This window comes from Crocodylus porosus, unplaced genomic scaffold (genome assembly GCF_001723895.1).
Source record: "Crocodylus porosus isolate Cpor-Errol unplaced genomic scaffold, CroPor_comp1, whole genome shotgun sequence".
Classification (NCBI taxonomy): domain Eukaryota; kingdom Metazoa; phylum Chordata; order Crocodylia; family Crocodylidae; genus Crocodylus; species Crocodylus porosus.
This window is the reverse complement of record NW_017728907.1, coordinates 19,053,233-19,076,966: the sequence shown is the minus strand read 5'-3', so window position 1 is coordinate 19,076,966 and position 23,734 is coordinate 19,053,233. Positions and strand designations below refer to the sequence as shown.

The 23,734-nt window shown below is 44.0% G+C and overlaps 1 protein-coding gene across 5 annotated transcripts in view; it reads right to left on the bottom strand.

Annotated features, from left to right (window-relative positions):
* The window catches only part of RALGPS2 (Ral GEF with PH domain and SH3 binding motif 2), a 233,884-nt gene that overhangs the window by 193,104 nt on the left and 17,046 nt on the right, over positions 1–23,734 (bottom strand). For all 5 annotated transcript variants that reach the window (XM_019530901.1, XM_019530905.1, XM_019530903.1 and 2 more), the window contains exons 2-3: positions 8,984–9,126; positions 4,756–4,863 (exon numbers count right to left, since the gene is read on the bottom strand). In XM_019530901.1, the coding sequence (XP_019386446.1) occupies positions 4,756–4,863; positions 8,984–9,040 (165 nt within the window). In that variant the 5' untranslated portion in view covers positions 9,041–9,126. The remainder of the gene's footprint in view (positions 1–4,755; positions 4,864–8,983; positions 9,127–23,734) is intronic.

Sequence of the window (23,734 nt, the reverse complement as noted above, 5' to 3'; positions counted from 1 at the left end):
TTTAAAAAAAATGTCTGTAGAAATTCAACTGCAGAAACAAAAGGTCAGCTTTGGCAAAGTCTCAATTTAAATAAATAAATTCCATCACAGTACATTTAGTAAGTTGAAACCAAATGGGAGGTGGGGAGAAGCAGTTTAATGAGATGCAGGTGAAGGACTCCTTGTGGGGTGGTCTGCCCTACATTGCAAAGCACTTCTCCTTGGCTTTATTTTCAGAAGCGACTTCCAAAATGTCAAAACATCACAAAACGACCTGCTTAGATTCACCATGGCTACAGAACTCTACTACTTTATCAGGAGCCAGGGTGATAGGGTGACAGCTCATAGATTCAGATGGAGATAGGTGTATGCCCTAGTTCTGAACAATGATCCCAAACTCTAATATTAATAGGACTATCTTGGCCCATATACAGATAGTTGGAAATAAGGACCTGTAACCAGAGTTCCTTAAAACTGACTACACTTTCACACTACTGGGGTTGCACCAACAATTCAGGTTTAATGAACTGTTGCAGCACAGCCGTAAGTGAGAGCATTCTATTTTTGAACAGTCTGAGGGTGAGACCATATGAGAAGCCATGGCTCAGTTTCTTCCACCACCTCTTCAGGTTTGCAATTTTAATACTGGATTCTACAGAAGAGAAGGTGGGCAAGAAGACTGACTCTGCAAAATCCATCTTGAAGAATCCCAATTACAGGGAAGTAATACCAATTTATCAACTGCTACATTTTTCAACACTTAGGCCAGTTGTACTGCAATAGGGAGCTCTAATAAGCAGCAACTAAAATACAACTCTGCCAAAAATTATGCCCTGAATCTAAATTAAGACAGCAGTATTTAATACATATGGCTGCTTGCAAATGTGGCGGGGGGGGGGCGCGCAGGGGAAATGTGCTTTAAACTCTACACGCCCCCGTGCCAGGCCCCAGCACATGCCCAGAAGAGGCAGCACATTAATTTGACCCAACTCTGCAACACCACTAGAGACTGGGCACTTCAGTAAGGCTTTTTTGGTGCTTTTATCCAATAGCTGAATAAGATATTAGATAGAAGTGCCAAAAAGCCCCGCTGAAGCGCCTCATCTATACAGAAACTGCAGAACCCAGTCCAACTAATGTGCTGCTTCTTCCAGTACACCGAGCACACCGAGTTTGTTTTTTCCCCCCACATCTGCAGGCAGCCTATATCGTTTTAAATTGCAGCTTTACTGATTTCAACAAGAGGCAATAATGCATGCAGAAGAGTGAACTTTAACCTAGTGACGTTCAACCTGCGTTCTGCAAAACGCTGGGGTTCCAAAAAAGGCCATCAGGGGTTCCGCAAACAAAAACTGGGAATAACGGTGGAGTGGGCCAGAAGGTGAAGAGCTGCCATTGCCAGGCTGGGTCACCTGGTTCCTTATCTGTTCACAGGATAGGAGTAAGGGGTTATGTGGCAGAAGTGATATGAAAGGGTTCCACAACTTAAGACAGTGGTTTGCAAACTGTCTCAACTCACACAGGAAGGGGACAGACAGCAGCCAGCTAGCAGCTCTCTTTAGTACAGTTTGATATTTGGACAAACAATGAAAGCAAATACTGTGACTGTCATCGAAGTAATTTTTTGTAACCTTTTTAAAGACAGTAAGCTTTATAGAGATCCTGGCCCTTTCAAAATAAAATGCTAGAGTGCTTTCAGCATCTAATGTGTGGTGTTTCAATTTGCCCCAGTGTATGTGAGGCCTGGAAAATAAATCAGATGAAGTAAATGAACAAACAACTGGTGGAGATTCAGGTCAGTAGCCACCTTGGGCAGAAATTTAAGCCATGGAAAAGATTTCTTCAGCTTAAATGTATTACCACTATAGATTAACAGGGCAATTGGCTAGCCATTTAAGATTTTTATACAGTAATGCAAGAAACATGAGAAATAAGCAAGGATTACTGGTAGTCCTAGTACAAATCACAGAAGTACAACACAATTGGCATAGTTGAGATTTGGTGGGATAGTCATGTCCAGACTACTGTCATGAACAGGATCAATTTGTTTAAGATGACAGGTGGGAGAGAGATATATACTTGTTCCAGGGTGCAATAAGTGCAGGTTGACCCGTTAAAGGTTCTGGGTCAAGGTAAATGTGTGTATGGGAAAAACTACCAAACCAGGGAGGTGAATGAAGCTTTTTTCAAGTCACTAATCAAAATACTTAAAAAAAACACAAAAAAATTAAATCACAGGACCTGGGGCTGATAGGAGACTAAGTACCATGATATCTTTTGGAAAGGAAATGCAATAGTGTGTAGGCAGTCTAGCAAGTTTCTGGAGTATGTTAGGAATAACTTCTTGGTACAGACAGCAAAGAAGCCAACATAAAAACTACCTTTTACTGGATCAGGCCATAGGTAATCTAGTTTAATATCTGGTCTCACACAGGATGAGAAGCAAGGATGCTGAGGGGGAGGGTAAATGGCATATCCAGAATTTTCTATACCCTGCTCCTCTTTCACTACAGCTTCCAGTATTCAGAGATTTAAAGAGTTCTGATTAAGAGGCCTCACCCTTATACACCATGTCCAATGCCTACTGATGGTCCTTTCCTCCATGAATTTTGTTAAATCCCCTTTTGAACTTGGTTAAAACTATTAGCCTTCACAATATCTTGTGGCAATGAGTTCCAAAAGTTAATTACATGCAACATGAAAAACAACTTTCTTGTAGTTAGTTTTAAAACTGCTACCTAATCATTTTCATTATGTCCTCCAATATGAGATAATAACTAATACATTCCCATTTTCTTTTTTGAACCATTTAATATTTTGTAAGTATCTGTGTGTCCCCTCAAGAGTGTCTTTTCTATTCTGAAAAGTTCTTACTTATTTAGTCTCTCCTCATATGGAAGTCCTTCCATACCATGTTCTTCCTTAATGCAAGAGAATTCCAGAGAGAATTTAATCAAGTAGCTGTTGAACTTTTGGTGGAAGTCAGTAAGGGAGTCCAGGTGTTCACAGTCCAGATAATAAAAATATCTGTGTAATACAGGTATAGTACAGGTCTAGTAGTTCAGCTTTAAGAATTCCTTTTGCAGGTGGTTCATGAAAAAGTTGGCATATTGGGAGCCATCTTTGTGCTCATAATTCGGAGGATGGTGTTGGTTGTTAAAAGTAAAGTTCTTGTGGGTGAGGCTGAAGTGGATGATTTCTCAAGTATGTTCTGGTTGCAAACATACTGGCCTGTATTACTGGAATGACATTTGCAAATCAAGTCATCCTCCTGGTCATTTTGGCATTGGTAAAGCCCCATCTGGAATGCTGTGTCCAGTTTGGGGCACATTTCAATGCTCAGATAAACTGAAGAATCCACTGGAGAGCAGCAAGAATTACAGGTCTAGGAAATATGACTTGCAAGGAAGAGTTGAAAGACCTGGGATTATTTAGTCTGGAAAAGACTAGACTGAAGGAGGGATTTGATAGCTGCAGTTAAAGAGGATGGTGACAGACCAGTCTCAGTGGGTGCAGGAAACAGGAGAAAAAGTAACTGCCCTAAATTGCAACATGGAAAATTTAGATTAGAAATTCAGAAAAGCTCTCACTATGATGATGGTTAAGCATTGGAACAGATTATCTACCTTCCTGGGAGGAAGAACCGAAACACACTTTGTCACCTTTGCAAATAGTATAGGTGCAACAACTATAAGCTAGTGAAAGCAGGGCTTTGTTATTCATCACAGGATACATGGTAAAATAAAGCTTGTCACTTTCTTCCAACCTGACTAGATATAGCTATATTCAACCCAATTGTTCCAGCTGGTTCCAAAGTCCTTCCAGGTTTTCAGAAGGGAAGAAAGGTTGTTTCTGTTAAAGGGCTGATGTATAGGTAATACAAGCCATTCTGCCAGCACTGACAGCAGTCAAAAAAAAGGAATCAACCAGAATATATGGAGAGCAATATATTTACATTCAACAAGGCTATTATAAAAGATGACAAGCAGTTTGCGTTCTACCTAGTACTGCTGCCCCTAAAATTAAAAGACACCACTAATAAATTATGTTTAAAAAAAAAAAAAAAAATCTATGAAAAATTTTCCCAGTGTCACACTGTATCAGACATAGGAATGAGACCTTACCTTACACCTAGAGAGAAAAAACAAAATTCTGGATTCAGTGAAAGCAATGACAGCTGTGCCACTGCATTCTACATTAGCAGGATTTACCATCAAGTGTACACTCAGAGTTATTTGCCAAGTTATTTGATCTCTGAAGGCCAGGACACTAGTTTTGAGTCCAACTGTGTCACATGGCAATAAGCTGCAGTTTCACTAATAGGCTCCACCAACAGGTTCTTTAAGCTATTAACAAGGTTTTTTAGATACCCTAAGTGGAAATAAAGTCAGATTTATGGCTACTGCTAAAATGAGGGAGACAGGGAAGAAGAGAGGAGTTTCTCAATAGCCCTACCAGAATTAAATTAAAATCTTACAGATTTAAGGATTTTTTCCATGATCAAGCTATATTACACATGAAAAGCATCTCAAGAATAAATGACAAATTAATCTCCTTTGGACTAAATTGTTCTAGGTCAAACAGTATATGCACCCAACAGAGCCACAAGAGACTCTCAGGCTCCCCTGCCTACTTCCATGCCCCCCCCCCGGCTTTTTTTTTTTTTTTTAAGTGGTGTTTGTAAGGGGAGGGATCACAGGGTAGATAGCAGGGGAGGGGGATAAGAAAATTATCCTACAAGTATTCCTACAAAAAGCTAACTTATTAATTTCTTACAGCATATTCTTCTGGAGTAACCTTGAGGACATCGAATACCACTGCATCAAAGCTTTTCTTCAGTTCAGCAGAACCTTTGTCACTTAAGGATTCGGAGCTGCTACTCTTCTGTAGAAATTAAAAGAGAAACAAACAAGTTATTTGTCCTCACTTAGAGTAAGATAAAAAAAAAAATATTTTCAAATGTTTGTCTGTGCCACCCTGCATGAAGCAAGTTCCCTGGTGAGTAGTAGATTTTGGTCCTGACCAAAATACCATTGAAACAAGAGAACCTCAGCTGCTTTCAATGGACTTTTAAGAAGGCTTTTAATGCATTAACACTTAAAATACTTTGCACCCCAGCTATGCTTACATCAGAAGTTTAAAAAAAGTTTTTAAAAAGTGCGCACCATTAATCTTTACATTTAAAAAATTCTGTACAATGAGTACACAGTGCTTGCTCAGGAAGGAAAGCTTAGAAAGCAATACCATGATAATTCCAGGCAAGGACTGAGATGTTTATTCTGTTCCCTATATTTTTCATAAGTATTAAAAAACCACAACTCTGAGATTTAAAATAATTGGGAAACAAAAAACAAAACAAAACACCACTGATATTTAAAATAAATTATTTTAAATTATTTGGGCATTCAGTATGATACAGTAAAAGTAACTGCAGTAATCCAGTTTATATCATTTTAAATTCTCTTAAGTTTACAAAAAGCAGAATTCCCAAATAGATTTCTCAAGACTGCATACCTGATAGATCAGGAATTTGACCAGAGCATTAGCTTCTGATCTAAATAGAACTCTCTCAAGACTATTAATATTTTTACACAGGAGCCCAGAAAACACTAGCATTACACTGTATACACATTAAACTCTTAGGGGTCCAAGAGTAAAGATGGATTCTCTCCTCAAACATTAATATAGTAAATAATTTCTCTTTTATAATTAAAGTTTAAGATGCATTGCCTATACACACATTATATTGTGCCCCAAACTTACCATTTAGCCCTGTTATTCTTCATGCTGTATGCTAATAGCATACAAACTACTACAAATGTAGTTCAGTTTCCTCACAACTGCAGAGGCCCAAGATTCATGGAACTACCAGGAAGATGGGATAGAGTAGGGATGGGCTTTTTTTTTTTTTTTTTTTGTGCAGAGTGCCAAAAAACACCCCATCCTTGACTTGTAAGATGCTGGCATGCCAGGGGTGGACGGCAGGGGAGCCATGAGAGGCTTGAACCTTCCTGTGGCAGTGCAGGCTCAGACCCTTCCCCACTGTCTATCTGGAGGCGTGCATGTACCCACCACCAGAAAACTTGCTGGGCTAGAGCTCCACAGACCTTGGTGCAGAGGCTTTCAGCCTCCCAGCCACCTGCCACAGCCAACTCAGGCTCTGAGCAGGACCCTGCTATTCACCACAGCACCCTGGCTACTCCCAGGAGGTGGCAGAAAGGCGGCAAGTCTGGGGCCCAGCTCATTGCCAGCAGCAGGTGCAAGTGCACCTCCAGGCAGAGGACAGGGGACCTGCAAGGGACCCAATCCTTGTTGTGGCAGTGCAGCCCCAGACCCTTTCCTGCTGTCCGCCCCAAGGTGCACATGCCGAGCAAAATGCCTTTGCATGCCATGCGCTGGCATAAGTGCCAGGGGGGTTGCTGACCCCTAGGATACAGGGTACAATATGGAGTATGCAAGTGGTCAACATACGATCTCAAAAAAGCCTCCACTTACTATGATAATGAATATCCTTCTCCTTCAAGTAGTTGCCCACATGCACATTCCACTACAGGCGACTCAAGCAATACCCAGTTCACACAAGACAGGATCTCAACATCCCAGGGAAACAGTGACTTCAAGATCACTTTCCCAACTGCAACATCCTATTCGAAAGCTTCAACAATGGCATGCTGTTTGATAAAACTTTGGATGGAGCTCCAGACAGAAGCCTTGCTAATACTGTATTTTCTCACACGCTATACCCTGCCAAATAAGACATGCACTTTTTTTTGGGAAGGCAGAATGAAGGAAAAATTTTTTCCCCCCCCCCAAGGTCATAGTTGAATACAGGCCACATGCATCAAGGACAGAATCTACCCTTCAGTATCACTCACTCTTCTCCTTGCAAGTTTCGCAACTCAAGCTTTAACCCTAGTCACAGCTGCCAATGACAGGGCAGAGAAATCAGCTTCCTTGTTTAAAACACTCGCCCCAATTTTGGACGGCCAATTTTTTTGGTAATGGTGCATGCGGTATACAAATAAAGATAGCCTGCATGAAGAACTTCTACAGAGAGACAACAGACATACTGCACTCTAACCACTGTTGGAAGCTCTACCTTGGCGCTCGTATATCCCTGATGTAATCCAAAATCCATTCTCTGCTGTGGCTATGAGCACCAAGAAGTCCTCTCGAAAGGTCTAATTCTTTGCAAATAGGAAGCAAGAGTCTTTCAAACATCTAAACTGTCCAGGGATGAGCCTGCTCGAGTAGTCAGAGTTAAGGACGAATAAAATCAAGTAGATTTATTTACTCTAGTGAAACTCTGCAAAAACCCTTGGGCAGGATCTTAGGATGTACACCCAGACTAGCAAATGGCAGCTGTAAACCAAAGGAGATAAAATGGTTGCGGCAAATTATTATCCTCAACCTGAAATAGTCCAAACCATCTGTTCACTCTCCTCAGGTCCAGGATAAAATTTATTTACCAGTATTTATTAGATTTATATGCAGCCATTCTCTACAAAGACTCAGGGCAGCTTACAGTACAAAACAAATAACTTACAATGTTAAAATAAAATATAAACAAAGTCTCCAAACAATATCCCCCAGTATACCCTTGTTTGCTAAGCACCTACCCAAATAGGAAGGTCTTAAAGTGTTTCTGGAAGATATACAAGTTCAGGCTCCACTAGGCCTCAGGGAAGAAGGAAGCTCTGAAGCTGAGGAGCAACTACCAAGTATGACCTCTCACATGTTGTCACCAAGCAAACTTGGTACAGTGATGGTATTTGTAGGAAGTTTATTCTTGGTTGACCTTAGGCACTGTGATGGGGCATAAGGGAGAAAGGTACATAGTACCTAGACCATTTAGGGCCTTATAGGTTAGAACACTAGCAACTTGAATCATGCCAAGAAAGCTATTAGAAATCAGGGCAGACCCTGGACAACTAGAGCAACATGAAGGGGTACACCAATAGAGATTTTGGGGGCTGATATTGATAGCCAATTTTTAAGCTTTGTGTTGGTGTATAAAAGCCTTGAGCGTTCAGCATGCCCTTCATGTCTTACAAGCAGGGGATGGTTTCACTCACTCTTTTGCTGAAGAGCTCCATAGCTGCCATACCCTCCAGTCATCTTAAAAGCATCTCTGCCCCAGGCAGCAGGCAAAGCCTAGGATGGGGCTAGAGTCAAAGGTGCAGCAGCTGCCTGCCCACGAACGCCTATCCTTTCCCCGCAACCTGCCAACCGCTTACCGGCAGGTGCAGCTCTGAGTCCAGTCCCTCCCAGACCACATGAAGGCTCCAGCCCCTACCTGGGGAGCAAGTAGGAGGCAGAGGCTGCAGGGAGGACAAGTGACAGAAGCCATATGCCCCACCCTGCAGCTGCCTTCCCTACTCTGCAGCAATGGGGGGGACACCCCCCCCCCCGAAGGGTGAGAGGGAGGGGCTCTGACAGGGCTAGGGAGGGCTGTGGCTTGGGAGTTTTATTCCTGGCCAATTTACATCCAACTATTTGTGCCACCACTGTCCTCTTTCATAATCATGAATAATCATGTCCTCTTTCCAAAACATTTCATGGGGCTAAACAAGGCAAACTCTTCTAGGAAAATATGCTGCTCAGACGCATCAGTACCTCGGGACTCATGACACCCTTTCAGGGGTGCTATGGTGCTAGTGAAAATGCCCTGTGTGACTGTTTCCAAGAGGCACACGCTGGGTTTGAATCGAAAGCAGCTGCAGGGGGGGAGGGGGGGGCGGCGGCAGCGAGTGTCCAGAGATGGGGCAGAGCTGCAATCTACTACTCTGCGTGCCCCAGGGAAGGACCATGCAGACAGCAGATCGCAGCTGTACCATGGCTCCAGACCACACTATCACCACTGCGAGATCCCAGCTCCAGACCCAGAGTAGCTCCCCACCCAACTGTGCACCCTGCCTGCGCTGCTGGGGCTTTTAGATCTCAATATATGTTATAACTGTAAAGCGACCATCTGAAAAGGGGAGTGTAGCCTTGCAATCCTTACCTCTGAAGCAATAGCTGCAATATTAACATTGCTCGATTGCCCATTCATTAGGTCCATACTGCTCACACCATTAGTCTTCTGCCCTACATTTACAACAGCAGGATTATCATCATTTCATCTCCAAGGCAACAGGGTAATCATTCCTACAAAAGAATGAAAAGAAATCAGAAACAGCTTGTGTGGATGTCTTAGAAATCAAAATTGTAAGGATTCAGTGTATAAAATACATTAACATCAAGTGCAGCAAGACCTTAATAATATTAAGGACCAGCCTTTAGACTCAAAACACCAACATCTGGATTGTCCATTTAACAATATATTGCATACACCAAAACAACCTAACAGGACAATAATGATAGACTAACTTATTTGAGGCAGGGGGTAGACAAACAAGTTACTGCAAGGTCAGCTAGAGTGTAAATTTACAGCATGTCAGCTACTCCATGGCAGGTGCCCAAGTGCACACTCCGATCCTGCAGCAGTCATGAAATAATTTACCCCTCAAAAATGGGATTAAATATGGCATATTTACCAGTCAGTTTAAATTCAGACCCTCAATTTTTTTTGTACACCACTATGGATATTGAGTACTTTGAAGCCTAATCTACACAGAATGCCATAATTTGAAGTTATGGATGTTATATACATGATTGTTAAAATACAGTTCTTCATCTGTAAACAAAATACTTATTTAAAAAAATACCAGAATATTATTAAAAGAAGTTAATTTTTTTATGAAAAAGTACCTAATTGTTCTGCTTCATATTTCTGCTGGCTTCAAGCAAACCAAACTTATCAAATTAAAAGAACCTCTCAGTGACAATAGTGATCAACATGGAACAGAGCCTACATAAATCATTTAAATTAGTGTTTAGCTATATATGCATCATTAACTTGCTGATACTTTTTAGTTTTCGTTTTTACACACAAAAAGCCTGATTAAAAGTGAAAACTGTTGGGCCTTATTACAAAAAAATAAACTCACCTAGTTAGTATGTAAATACTACTGATACAATAAAGACCTGTTTTTGATTTCATGAAGTACGAGTGCCCCCTAGTGTAAAGGCGTAAATTCTTGCTGAGTTCTTAAGAAGCAATGGGGATTTTTGGTGGTATCTTTTAATGGATCAACTATAGTCAGGAAAGATGTTAGACAAGCTTTTGGGCACAAAGTGCCTTCCCTTCATTTTCAAGGGTATTGTGTTCAATTCGAATACTACTTTTCCTATTTTTTTTCTTCAAACTATGAACATAAAATATAAAACAGTCCAGTTCTTACCTGAAACTTTTTGAAAACAGATAGGTTAAATGCTAACTATGAATAATCCCATAAAATTAAAAATGTCCTGCTTTAAAAAAGGTCTTATCGTTTCAAGCACGGTAAAGCCCACTATATATATTGGAATGTATCAACTTTGTTTTGTAATTTTAAAGAATTATCAACTTCTGCATCACCATAAACATGTACAGATTATTTTGAAATCATTTGGTACAATTTTCATTACCATATCTGGCATACAGATAAACCTGAAACTAACAAAACAGGTGATAAGAAATAAAATAATTCAACATGTCCTTAGAAGTCCAATAACTAACTGCACTAAAATAAAAAAGGAGGCTAGTTTGAAACACTAGCTCAAATCCCACCCTGCAGCCAAATGCTGTTGCATGCTACTGCCACTTGTCTGATTCATGTTGAGCTGGTCCTTATGAAACTTAGAGAAGCAAGGCCACTGCTTATATTTTAGACTGTAGTTTATTTCTCTGCTACAGTCTAGGTCAAGGATGTCAAATTCATGTAGTGAGAAGTATTGAATTCTACATTAACTGTGGCTCTTGAACTGAAATAAAACACTAGGATGGCATATTTCCCGCCACTGACACCAGAATACCCACTGATATCAGTGGGAAGCTTGTAAAAAAGCCAAGCCAAGATCTAAATTTAGTCATCTTCTATTAAATGTCTTCTGTCTCATTCTGCACCACTTAGTGAGAAAATGTGCTTCTCTGGCTTATGATTCGTCTTCCCCCCCACCTCCACTGTCAATCCTCCTTATCACACTCAACCTTCGTCTTAGTTTCTCCTCTCCATTTCCTTCCCTACAGAAATTCCAAATTCATGTTCCCACCCTTTCCATTTCATCCACTAAAATGAACAACAATGTAATAATTAATTTTACTTTGCAAAGTCATCATTTTCACCTATGCAATGAGATAAAAAGGACAGACGTGCACAACTCCAAGATCTGTTTACAGACCTAAGGCACCAACACGGCCTCAAATTCTCAACTGGAATTTTTTTTTTTTTTTTTTTTTATTTGTATGAGGGTCAGAAACTACTTTTAATTAAAGATTAAATTGTACATGATTTTATCATGTCATATTTGGTACATCCATCTGATAGGACAGCCTATTTGACAACCCTGGTCTAGATTATGTCCCTTTTTATTCATTACTAGAAGGGAAAGGAGCAGAAAGGAGAAAAATATTTTGAATAAAATAAAATAAAGCATCTAGTTGAGTTTCTAAAGTCAGCTTAAAATGAGGCTGTTACAAAACAAAAAGGAGCAAATACAGAAACTAAAGCAATGGCTGTCAGTCCTCATGCAGTGAGACTTTCCACTAGTTGTGCTCCAGTTCAGGGCTCCGATTTGTTAAAAAGCTCTTTAGGAAATATCTGGCAGGCTGACAAAATAAACAAACCTTCTAAGGCCAGGCCCATAATACTGCCAAACAGCTAAGATAGTCACTGCCCTGGGAAAACATAAATGGGGAGGGACAAGGGAAAGGGGTGGGGGGGGGAATCAAATCAGACTTGGGACTACCCAACAGCCTGGCCCAAGTATACATTCCCAGTGAAGGTCACCACACAAGCTAGAGAAGGCATGGGCAAAGTGTGGCCTGCAGCGGTTCCCTCAGTCCTGCCTGACTCAGCCACAATCCAGGCATGATGCATCCTGCTGCCCCCCAGGCATGCAGCAAAATTGGGGTGGCTCCACAACCAGACTGCCATTCTAGGCAGCCCAAGCGGGGGCAGCTCCTTCTGGCTGCTGTCGCTACACTGTGGTACTGGTAGGGACCTGCACTGCACAGCCTCAAGTCTGCACCTGTGCCACATCTGCCTGCCTGGGCTCAGCAATGGCAGCACAAGACAGAAGCTGTTGCTCAGTGCAGGGGAAAAAGAAGCCCCTCCCCATCCTGCTGCTACCAGTTCCCTGCTGCAGCTGTGTACAGCCCATGCTGGGCTGCCCCACGTCTGTTCTGCACTGCTACTGCTGCCCTGCAGGTCAGCCTGGAGGTGACAGCAATGCTGGCGGAGATGCAGGACAGCCCAGCACAAGCTCTGGGCAGCTGCAGCAGGGAACTGCTGAGCAACAGCTTCTGTTTGGCGCCACCACTGCTGAGCCCGAGTGGGTGATCCCGGAGCAGACAGAGCACGTGGGGCTGAGGCCATGCAAAGCAGGTCCTTACTAGTGCTGCAGGGCTGGGGTGGCGATAGCCCAAAGCAGCCACCCCCACCCCAGCTGCCTAGAAAGGCACCCAGGTTGTGGAGCCATCCCAGCCCCGCTGTATGCCCAGGGGCGGCTGGACATACCATGGGCAAGCTGGGTTGGGGCTGTGACCAGTTCCCACTGCTCCGTTCTGCCTGGGATAAATCTGGAGTGGGCATGGGGCACACTGGGGCTATGCACTGCTGGTGGTGGTGGGGAGACACCACAGGGTGTGTGGGCTTTGGGCTGTTGTGGTGCAGGTGCTGACTGGCTCAGGGGGGTGTGCACAGGGGGCTCCTATGCATACCCCACCATATCCACAAACCCTCCCTCAGTAAACCCCACAACCACACCCTCCCCACCTCACACAATTACACACCCCAGAAATACTGTACACACCAACACCTTCCCCCCACAAACCCCCATGCACCCCCACACCCTCCCCTTCCACATACCGCAGACATCCCCACCACAAACCCCCCATACCCACCCACATCCATAAATATCCCACATACAGAGCCCCCCACAAACTCCATACCCCTCACCCTTCCACAGTCCCCTACAATATGCAAGAGCAAGACCTCACTACGCAGTTATTTATATATTTATATACACATACAAAGTCAGGACAAAATATATTTTTTTAAAATAAAATTAAAATGCGTTATTGTCAATGTTTGATTTTTAGTATACAATTTGTTTTCTTTCAAGGTTGCTGACCCCTGGCATAGACGAGTCATTTTAGTACATCAGAGAATATTTTATAAGCCAACTCACAGCAGCTTCTCTCAGCTTTCATACAACCCATAAATATAGCTGTAGAGCTACACTACTTTGAAATCTGAACATTCAGAATTTTGTATCCTTGGTCACATGATAAGTGAGGGAAAACAAAGATGGATTTTTAAACTAACAGCACAAGATTTACCTAGTGATCTACCAGCCTTAGTCCAAACTCTTTTGTTTTAAGAGAGAAAATGGCTACATTAATTTTAATCATTATACTGATTTCTATCATCAGACTATAGAAAGTTAGACTGTACAACAATGTGGACAATAGATGTTCAAATGCATGGAAGGAAAAGTTAAAATAAATCAAGCAGGTTCTCTTCAAGTAGTTGACCTGAACAGCCATGTCCACACTGAGAAACTCAGAAAACCTGAAGTGAATCAATTAATTGTGAAGACAATGAGCATAAACTGAAAACAAATTACTTCTTAACAAGGGTATCCATGCAGAAATAAAAAATGGCCTTATGCTGCTGTATCTTAGCCCTGTGCTGAAGTAGGAAGTGATTCAGAATAGCAAAAAATACACTGCCAGGAATGGTAATCCCACTGGATGCTGGTTTAGTGCCAGGGCCACTATGCCCTGCATCTGTTCTAGTGCCAAGGCAAGAGAAGATGGTCATTCATCCAAGGTGTATCTTGGTACATAAAGCTCACCTGCTCATCAATGCCAGTACCAGTGTGGGCCTCCATGTATAAGCAAGAACTGCTATTACTACGGACTGCTTTCTTCAGTTAATATACCTCACTCCCAAATACTCCTTTGCAATTTTGGAGGAGTACTTCAAATCCTCCTTGTTTGCCTACTCTGAGTGCATTTGCCACTGGGGTTTTCAAGAAGTAGGCTGCATAGGGCCTCATCCCAGGGTTGGCATCAATGTTCTTAGTGTCTGACATCATAAAACTGGTGGCATTTTTAGCTCCCATAAAACTGAACATGAGTAGAGTGCTTTGTCTGCTATTGCCTGGTTAACTGATTCCTTAATTCCAGCTTGATGAATCTCTTCTGCACAAATCCAGGCAACAACTTTTGTGGACTGATGAAGACCCTGATGACAAATTTGAGCCTTCTACCATCTATTTTCAGGTAAAGAAAGAAAAAGAAGAGCAGATCAATCACTTGTCAGGGACATGTCCTTCCCCAATACAGAATCAACTGTGCCTATCAAGAGCAATTCATGCTGAACAGACTACTTAAACTCAGTATGTTTAGAGTTCACCCATACAACAGGTCACACAGAGCAACATATCTCACTGTACAGTGGACATACACAGGGTTTCCCAGCTCCTTTCCCCTCCTTCCCCCAAACATCCAAATGAAGAAAATTAACAGAGAAATGAAGAGATTGACAAAATAAGATTACATTTGAATTAATCTGAAGTGCACGAAAGTACCTGAATGGACACTTGCCAGGCTCTCAAGGAGACTAACAGATTGTTGTGGTCACTCTGTCTTTTATACCTTCACAGAGAATCACAAAGGCATGACATGCACAACAGCCCTGACACTTTACTAGGTGTCCTCCATGTATACATATTCCAGATTAACACACAAGTGTTCAGGGAATTTCTCTTTCATATTTTATTTTAATATTCTACTTGCTTTTATATGTTGTTCCGCCTTATTGCAAGGCGCTCGGACCTTTCGTCGGGAAGGCTGACACATACAGGAAATAAATGAGTCTCAATTTGTTGGCTACGCCTTGCATACCGTAACCAACTCTGGTTATCTGCATACTGGTTAAGAGTATAAGCCCTTAAGTGTATAGTGTATAGCATTTTTTTGCCCCACTGTCTACTCTGAAACCTAACTGTGCAGTTCACTGGTTAACTGTATACTACCTGTAACTGTAATGGTCAAACGTGTAAATAACTACTCCTTTAACTACACCAGAAATAGCAATGGGGAAAAAACAGCTGTCAGACTACTGTGCTATGATTAGCCATCAAAAGTGACAGGAGCTAGTCAGTTTTAAGGATACCATTTTTCCTCCTTTCCAAAACTTCTAATTGTAATCATTACAGCCAACTGGCAGCCTTGAAAATGAGTGGATCTAGCAAGTTTCACAGCTGTTAATACCACAGACTGTGCATTTGAAAAGCATTTCTTACACAGTGCTGTAGTATTGTTTTTCCTGAAATACCACATGCCCCCAGATAATCTTGCTTCTGGAATAAAAAAAAAAAAAAAATGCACTGGGGGGAAGGGGGAGGCTTTTCTATCGTCATGCCCAAGAGCTAGTTGCATGCAGCAGCTCAGTCGGCCTCAGCCAGCTCAGTGGCTCTTCAGGCAAGAGCTGCAATGTTAATCTTTTCACAGTTGCTGCCAAATTGGGACTGTACCCCTGCTGCTTGCTAGCCCAAAAAGAAGAGGAAGCCATTTTGCAGCCATTGCCGCACAGTGTCTCCATACTTCTATTCCAGTGAAGAAGAATCAGCTCCCTGTTTAAGACATGCACCCTAATATTTTTAGGGCTGTGAAGAGCTGTGGTATGCAAATAAATATATACAAGTAGTTACCCTGAAACTAACCAGGGTCCCTTCATTTTCAACACCTTCCAACAGCAACTTTTAAACTATTAGAAGCTTTAAATATGGAGAAGCTATTCAGTTTTGAAGTTTCTGATACCATAGCACTGTATACTTACAAGATTAATTGGTTTGGGTTTTTTTTGTTTGTTTGTTTTTTTAAAATCAGGGCCATCCAGTGTATGACTGGACATACCATGCAGACTATATGTGCCCCTCAGCTGCATGCCATTGTGAATGGGCCCTACCTATAATAGGAGTCCCCCCTTCCCTCCCTGCAGCGCATCAAGAGACAGGCAATCTCTACTGTGCCACACAGGGTACACCCCGCCCCTCCAATCATGGGCGAGTTCACGCTGCCCTACTCCCAAGGGTGGGAGCATATAGCAGGAGGGAGAAAGAGCCTGGAGACTCTTGTAGCAGCAAGAGAGAGAGAGATGGAGGAAGTAGTGCCTACAGCAGGACTGGTGGGGTGCAGGGGGAAGGGAAGCATTAACTCCTCGGGGACTGGACACAGCCCACGGGCCACCAGTTTGACAGGCCTGGTTTATATAAGCTCAGGTAAGGGTACAGCTTTTTTCAGTCCCCAAACTATACATTTAAATGGAGTGCACTGTACTCAGAAAAGATGTTAATATGGGCATGTGGATCCAAACTGAAACATACTATATTTACTCAAATTTAAAACAAGGTTTTTTCCCCCATTCAACACTAGTCTTAGACCTAGGTATATGAGGGGTTGGAGTGGGGTTGGAGTGGGGAGGCATGATTGGGGCCTGGAGGATAGGCCTTATAAAGGAGAGACTCCAGGAACTAGTCTAGTTCAATCTGAGTAAGAAAGCCTGAGAGGACTTGATAGCCACTTACAAGTATGTCAGGGGAGAGCACCAAGATCTGGAGGAACAGTGCTTCAGCAAGGTATTCCCCTTAGGAGGACAAGGACCAATGGACACAAACTAATAGAGGGAAGATTTAGACTGGACATAAGGAAGAACTTCTTCTCCATAAGGGCAACTAGAACCTGGAAGACTCCCAGCAGAGGTGGTGCGGTCACCATCCTTGGAGGTGTTTGAGAGGAGGATTGATAAGCACCTCATTGAGCTAGTTTGTAACCTCCTGCCTATAGCAGGGGACCAGACTTGAACTTCCAGGTCCTTTCCAGTCCACTGATTCTATGAAAATTTTCCATGTCTGGAATCTAACTGTGGGGGTTGCCTTAAATGTGGGTAAATACAATACTTAAGCAAGAATTCTAGAACACATAGGTACATCCATCCCTCTTTCTAAAATACTCAAGATGGTATAAATTAAATGTGATATTACTGCACAAGGTAGAGAAGAATATCAGGGTTCTAAATATTGGGGACTAAACAAAGGATAGGAGGGCAAGCTAGGACTGCACAGTGCATTGCTATATGTAAATTAAGGAAAGAAGCAGAAGGCACAGGCTGACTATAAGAGGGATAAAGCCAAATGATCCTACACTGAGAACAATTATTCCTGACAGAACAGAACTACTTAAGGGAATATGAAGGCTACTGAAACTATTCGCCTGTGGAGCTGCTTGGCCAGGAGAAAGAATGGCCTATATATTTAAACCAGGCACTTGACAAAAAATTGTCCAGTTCACACAAATAATTATTCTGTGAAGTCTGTTATAACACTGAAAACCAATAAACTTAAATGAATTATATTTGTTTTAGATAAGCCCCATCATGCTCTATCTATGCTTGACCGCTTAGCAGCGGATTAGACAAAACACTCGTCTGGAATGGTTTAAATAGAGATGACTCCCATCTTGAGCACAGGTTATAAACAACTTCTTCAGGTCTCTTCGAGCCTATTTTTCTATGTTTCTAAGCCATTTCTGAAGCGTTCTCCTAGCATCCAAACTCAGTATTTCACAAACTTGTACATTCAGGAAAAGTAAGATTTTCTAAGCCTTCAATAGCTTGTCTTCCTGCTACAAACTCAGGAAGACTCGGAGATATTCATTCCTCTACAGTTATACTTCCAAACTAGAAGCAGACATCACCAAATTAAGCAGATTAGTTGTGCCAAGATGTGTCCCAGCACAGATGACCCCTTCCCTGGGAAAAAAGGATGTTGCCTATTGCCCTGCAACATCAACAAGCAGGACAATGTTTTCCCAGAGCTTAAGGGGCCCAGTACTGCGCACACAGGAAATTCCCATGTAAAAATCAGATCCCTCAAGCCCCAAAATGCCTGCCCAGCTTTCTTCACTTAAAGACACACCACTGGGATCTCTGGGGCATGTCTCTAAGTGGGAAAATTCAGGTAGGTGCTCCAGGGGTTTGAGGGACCCAAATCTGCAAGGGAATTCCTGGGGTGCACAGGATCAAGCCCCCAAGGCTCCTGTCCAGGTTGACTGGAGAACATCAGCAGTTGTCTACTGTTGAATAATGGTGGAAACTTATATTACCTTCAGTCGTAGCCCTCATATGTAGCATGACAAAGAGTATGGACATTTGTCTGCTTGACCTTCATGCTACCATAAAAATGTTTATGGTGGCACAAAGACAATAGAAAGTGACATCTGTTTCCACCCTTAGGCTCTCCTCAAACGCTACAGCAGGGGTCGGCAACATTTTTGGGCAGTGCCAGAAACACTTGCAACGTCAACTTGGAAGATGTCGGCATGCCATAGTCAGACAGCAGGGCAGCCACGAGAGGCCTGATCCTTGTTGTAGTGAGTGAGCCTCAGCCTGTTCCCTGCCATTTGCTGAGGCACGCATGCCAAGCCATATGCCTTGGCGTGCCATGTTCTGGCGCCCAGGCCAGGGATTTCTTATCCCTGCTCTACAGTATCAGTTGCTTTTGGTTCATGGTTTAAGCATCTTTCAAACACCACAGAGACTAGAAGCACCTTTTAAAGATGAAAGAACCTAGTTCACAGTTCTGCAGAGGAACAGATTCCATGGCAAATTCCGCAACTGTGGAATTGGAAGTACATGAAGCCTAGTACATCAGGCTCTTCTATAATGCTCCCTACAGTAGCCCTTAGAAGTGATTTGCAAATGGAAATGCTTAAGACTGAAGCAAAGTACATTAAAAAAAACAAAATAAGGAAAAAAAAAAATCTGTATAATTAGAAGAAAATTCTCCTGAAGAAAGAGATGATCTAATACACTCCAGGCTACAGGCATAGTCATGCAACCGGTTGCAAGGTGGGTTTATTTTCTCTCTAAAAATCTGTGCAGCCTTTCCTTGCATCAACAAGATGGAAAACAAGCGAGTTAAATTGGCTTGAGTTCTAAAATACTGAGTGCCCATGGTCTTCAGCCCTTGGAAAGCTAAAAAGATCTCAGGTCCAAAACAGAGGATAAGAAAGCAAGGGGAAGACAAAGGAATGAAGAGAGTCTGAATCATTTCAGGAGTCTGTGGTAGTCCTTCGCTGCTGGTGCATTGGGACATACTCCACCCACCAATAATTCTGCTCCTCTCAAGATGTCGAATATGGTCAACCCTTTCAAAATCCTTAGACTTTTCCTTACTCACTCAATGGCATGAAGAACCATCAGGACAAGCACTAATCAACCACCACATCATCTCTGATCCCACAGTCAGTCAACTAGGATTTAATTGGCCACCCTGTTATTGGGAACGTCTCAACCACTTTCAAACTGGACAGGGTCACTGCACCCCAAACCTCTATCAACACAGCCTTCGCAATGACAACAAATGCCCTCGTGGACAAGTTCAAACCATGCCACATTGATGACTCATGTCTATTTGCTATGGTGGCCTTCAAGCTCTTCACAATAGCGATGACACCATCTTAAGACAGCTGAAACAATATGCTGAGACCATATTCACTAAACAGACTTCAGGAGTTGGGACAATAAAAAGATTACTATTTTCTATATTGAAGTTGGATCTCAAAAAATGGGTTACTATGCTAAAAATGCTAACCTATTTCACAGTTTCCCAGAAGTCCAGGACTGTTCAGCTAGCAGCTCAAGTCATATGAAAGTGTGGCCCTGGGATCTCACCAAGCACGAGCAGCCAGAATCTCCAGGCTCCCTCTCCTTCCTCCACCTGCTGCTTCTTGCCCTTGCCCCAGCAGCCAGGACAGTAGAGCTGCACAGGGAGCAGAAGGTGAGTCTGGGGCCATTCCCAGGGGAGGGGGAGCAAAAGAAAAAACAAAAGAAAAAGAGGGGGCTGTGCTGGGGGAGTACGGTACACCCATACAGTGTAGTGATGGGTACAAGGGAGCATCTGCACAGCATGATTGATGAGGTAGCCCCTGGGGCATGCGTCACCTAAAGCAGTGGTCTCCAAACTTTTTTGATCACACACCCCTATCAGTAAAAAATTTTTGAGCATGCACCCCCAATATATGTATATTTATATAAATATACATCTAAATAGAAGTTCTAATATTTTCTTCCTGCACCCCAATGGCTCATCTTGTGCACCCCACTTTGGAGACCACTGACTTAGAGGCTTAAAAGTTGAACAACTTTGTGGTGAAATTTTGGAAATTAATGTAGCACCACAGAAAAGCTAATATAGATCACAAGCCTAATGGTGAGGCAATGGGGATAAGATTTCTCTTAAGAATATGTATACAGTTACCCATGTACATACAGTATAAGTGCAACTGCTCAAATTTTTTTTAATTTAACATGCTAGCTTTGTTTCCATATACATTCAATCAATAATGAAAGGAACTAAAGACTATCACACTCTACTCCCCCCTCCACATGTGAAACTTCCACTAGTACTGGGGTTTAACCAACTTACTCACTTCACTTATGAAAAAGCATAGAAAAACATTACTGTCCACAAAAAGGCATGCTATAAATATATAGGGGAGAAACACAAAGATATTTATAACTGGCATCTTTCTGCATAGAACTGGCTACTTTTCAACCACAACATGCACACATTGCACTACTGAGCTGGAAAGAGTGAACATCTGACTTCATTAATGACATGCAACACAATAGGGAAAGAAGATACAAAAGGAGGAAAACGACACCAGCAACTAAAATTTCAGTTGCTTAGGCTTGTATTTTCTCTCCCCCTCCCTCCCAGGAAGAAGAGTCAACAAGACATCTGTCCCATTCGCTAAAAGTCTACCCTGAAATTTGCCACTATAATGTCTCCAGGCATTAGAAGCCCTCTTCTTTCACTTTTATAGGGAAAGAGGCTTCTGTACAAGTTACTTTTGCTCATTTCTAATTCTATTCCTGACTTAAGACTATTGATTTAAGGAGAAATTGAGAAAAAACAGAGCATAAAAATATACAGAAGAAAGTTATAAAAAACAAAATCACAACTGGGTCCAGGCCCACACCATTCATCCAGCCCATGGATCAGGGGTGGTCAAAATACACTCCATGGGCCAGATCCAAAGCCCCCACTGCTGTCCCCCACAAGCAGGTTCATGCTCTGCCACTGGACCCCAGCCCTGCTGCCCAGGTACCCTGCATCCATCCACACCCCCATTCCCCCTGGGGATGTCAGATGGAGCAAGTGAGGTCTCCATGGAGACTGGCCTGGGACCCACTTGGACATAGTGTGCTCAACTGGAAGGACAAGATGGGGCCACAGGCAGGCAGGGAGCAGCATCTGGGAGCAGGGTGGGCAGACGCTCCCCACACAACTGCAACAGACACCAGTTCCACAGAAGCTACAGAGCAGTGAACTGGCACCTGGTGCAGGAAAAAACAGAGAGCAGATTGTGGCTCTACCCCAGGCCACAGCCCTGTGCAGTCACCACCTTACACTCCTGCTCCCCACCCCACCTATCCTGCTCCTAGCCACCTGCAGCCCCATCCCATCTGCACGGCTAAGCGCACCCTGGCCACGGCGATCCCAAGCCAGCCTCTGTAGAGACCCCAACCACTATATCCATCACCCCCAGAGGTCAGTGTGGGGCAGACAGGCCCAGGTCCAGATAGGATAAATTGCCATCTTCCTGGGCCATGCTTCCCCCCACCCCCAGCCAGGCAATTAAACATCTGTGATGGGCTGAGGCTGGATCAGCACCTCTTCCTATATCTCCACCATCAGCTCACCAAAACTCCTTAAATGACCCTCCAGCCCAAGTAACTGCCCACCCCTGCCACAGACCAATCCCAGCCACTCATCCAGTCTACAGGGCCAGATGAGTATGACACCCATCATAACCTCATCACACCATTTTTATTAAGGCTGTATGAAATTTTGATAGCTGTTTTGTTTCAACACTGTTTCAACTCATTTAGAGGTTGAAACAGCAAAATCAAAACTAAACAAAGGCCACTGAAATAGCCTTGAAACGAAACAAGGCTAGTCAAAATAGTTTGAAAAGTTGCTAGATCGCGCCAGGGGCAGGAAGTCAGCCCAGCTGGCAATCCAGGCAGAGACTCAGGCAAAGTGGGGGCAGAAAATAAACCTCGCTGCCTCCCTTCTCCCACTGGCACAGGACCCCAGTTGGGGTCTGCTCAGCTTTTCCCCCTGCTCGCCTAACCCCACAGAACTTTTAAATGGGCCAACTCACTAGCCAGAGGTGCTGCCCTATGGGTATGGACAAGATGGGGCAAAGCCGCTGCTGCACGTTTCCCCATGCCCTGTCCACATGGCCAGAGAGCCCTGACTATTCCACTTGGCCATGGCTTCCCTTGCCATATAATGCACTTCTTACACATGGAGTCACTCCCCAGAGCATGAGCACCAGCCCGCAAACTGAAGTCCTTTGCTGCCCCCAGAACACTAGGGACCTCTTACAGAGCTCCAGCCTTCCAGCCAGGGCTAGGGCACTGCTGGTTAGGGGGAGAGGCTGGCCTCTCACCAGCCAGGGCACTATTGGCTGAGGAGAGGCAGGGGGAGGGTCAAGGCACATGGGATTGGTTGCAGGTGGCAAGGTGCTAGCTAAGGCACTGCAGCAAGGCATGGCCTCTGGTGCCACTCTGCCAGGCCATGTGGAAGAGCAGCTGGACAGGTGGTACAAGGGAGCCAGTGCAGCCACAGGCCTGCTGGGGGCTCCATGTGGTGTGGGTGGGAGCAAGCAAGTGCGCTGCCTGCTTCTCATGCAGCAGCGGCCCTAGGCTCCATAGTGTGGTACCCCTCTGCTCCAGGCTGCCACTCCAGGCCCCTGAAACTGGTTTGGTCTGGTCCTGGCAAAGTATCCCCAGGCACCAGATGGTGCTCAAGTCTTTTTCAGTGCATGCTCGCTGGCGGCACAGGCTGCTGGCTGGGTCACCCCTCCCTCCGCACCTGGCCCCAGCAGCTGCTCGCTTGAGCCTGCCAAGGCTTCCAGCCCTTCCAGGGATTAGTGCTACCCATGCTCACAACTTACAAGTTCTCCTCTGCTGGGGCTAAGAATGAGCGACCTGTGCCTTCTCGCTCCCCATCTTAGTTACCCTGTGCCAGAGCTGGGAGACTAGCAGAGGGCAGGATTTTCCATCCCCCAAAGCCTCTGCTGTTGGAGGTCATTGAGGGCTACAGCGGGGGAGGGGGGGGGGAAAGAGGGGAGGCAGGAGGGTTTAATTCCCCTCCCCCACTTCATCTGAGGCACTGCCTGGGCCAACATCTGGCCACGTCCCACTGCTCAAGCACCAAAAGCAGGGACAAAAATGGGGCAGACCCTAGCTGGGGTCCCATACTGGTGGGAGAGGGGAAACAGGGGAGATTAAACCCTTCTTCCCAGCCTCACCCTGCCTGCCACACCCCCTGCTCTCTGCTGGAGCAGGAAGCAGGATGGAGGAAGGCAGAAAGGTGGCAGCCCCTCCCACCCCCAAACAGACCCAAGCTAGAGTCTCATGGGCCATGGAGGGAGTTTGTTTAAACCCCCCTCCCTCCCCTCAACGCAATCCTGCTGTCCCATGCCCCTGCCCTCCTCCTCCATTCTAGTGGGGGGGGGGGGGGAATCTGTCCAGGGCTGTTTCGCCCCCACCAGGCAGACCAGGCTGCATCCCCAGCCAGGTTTCTT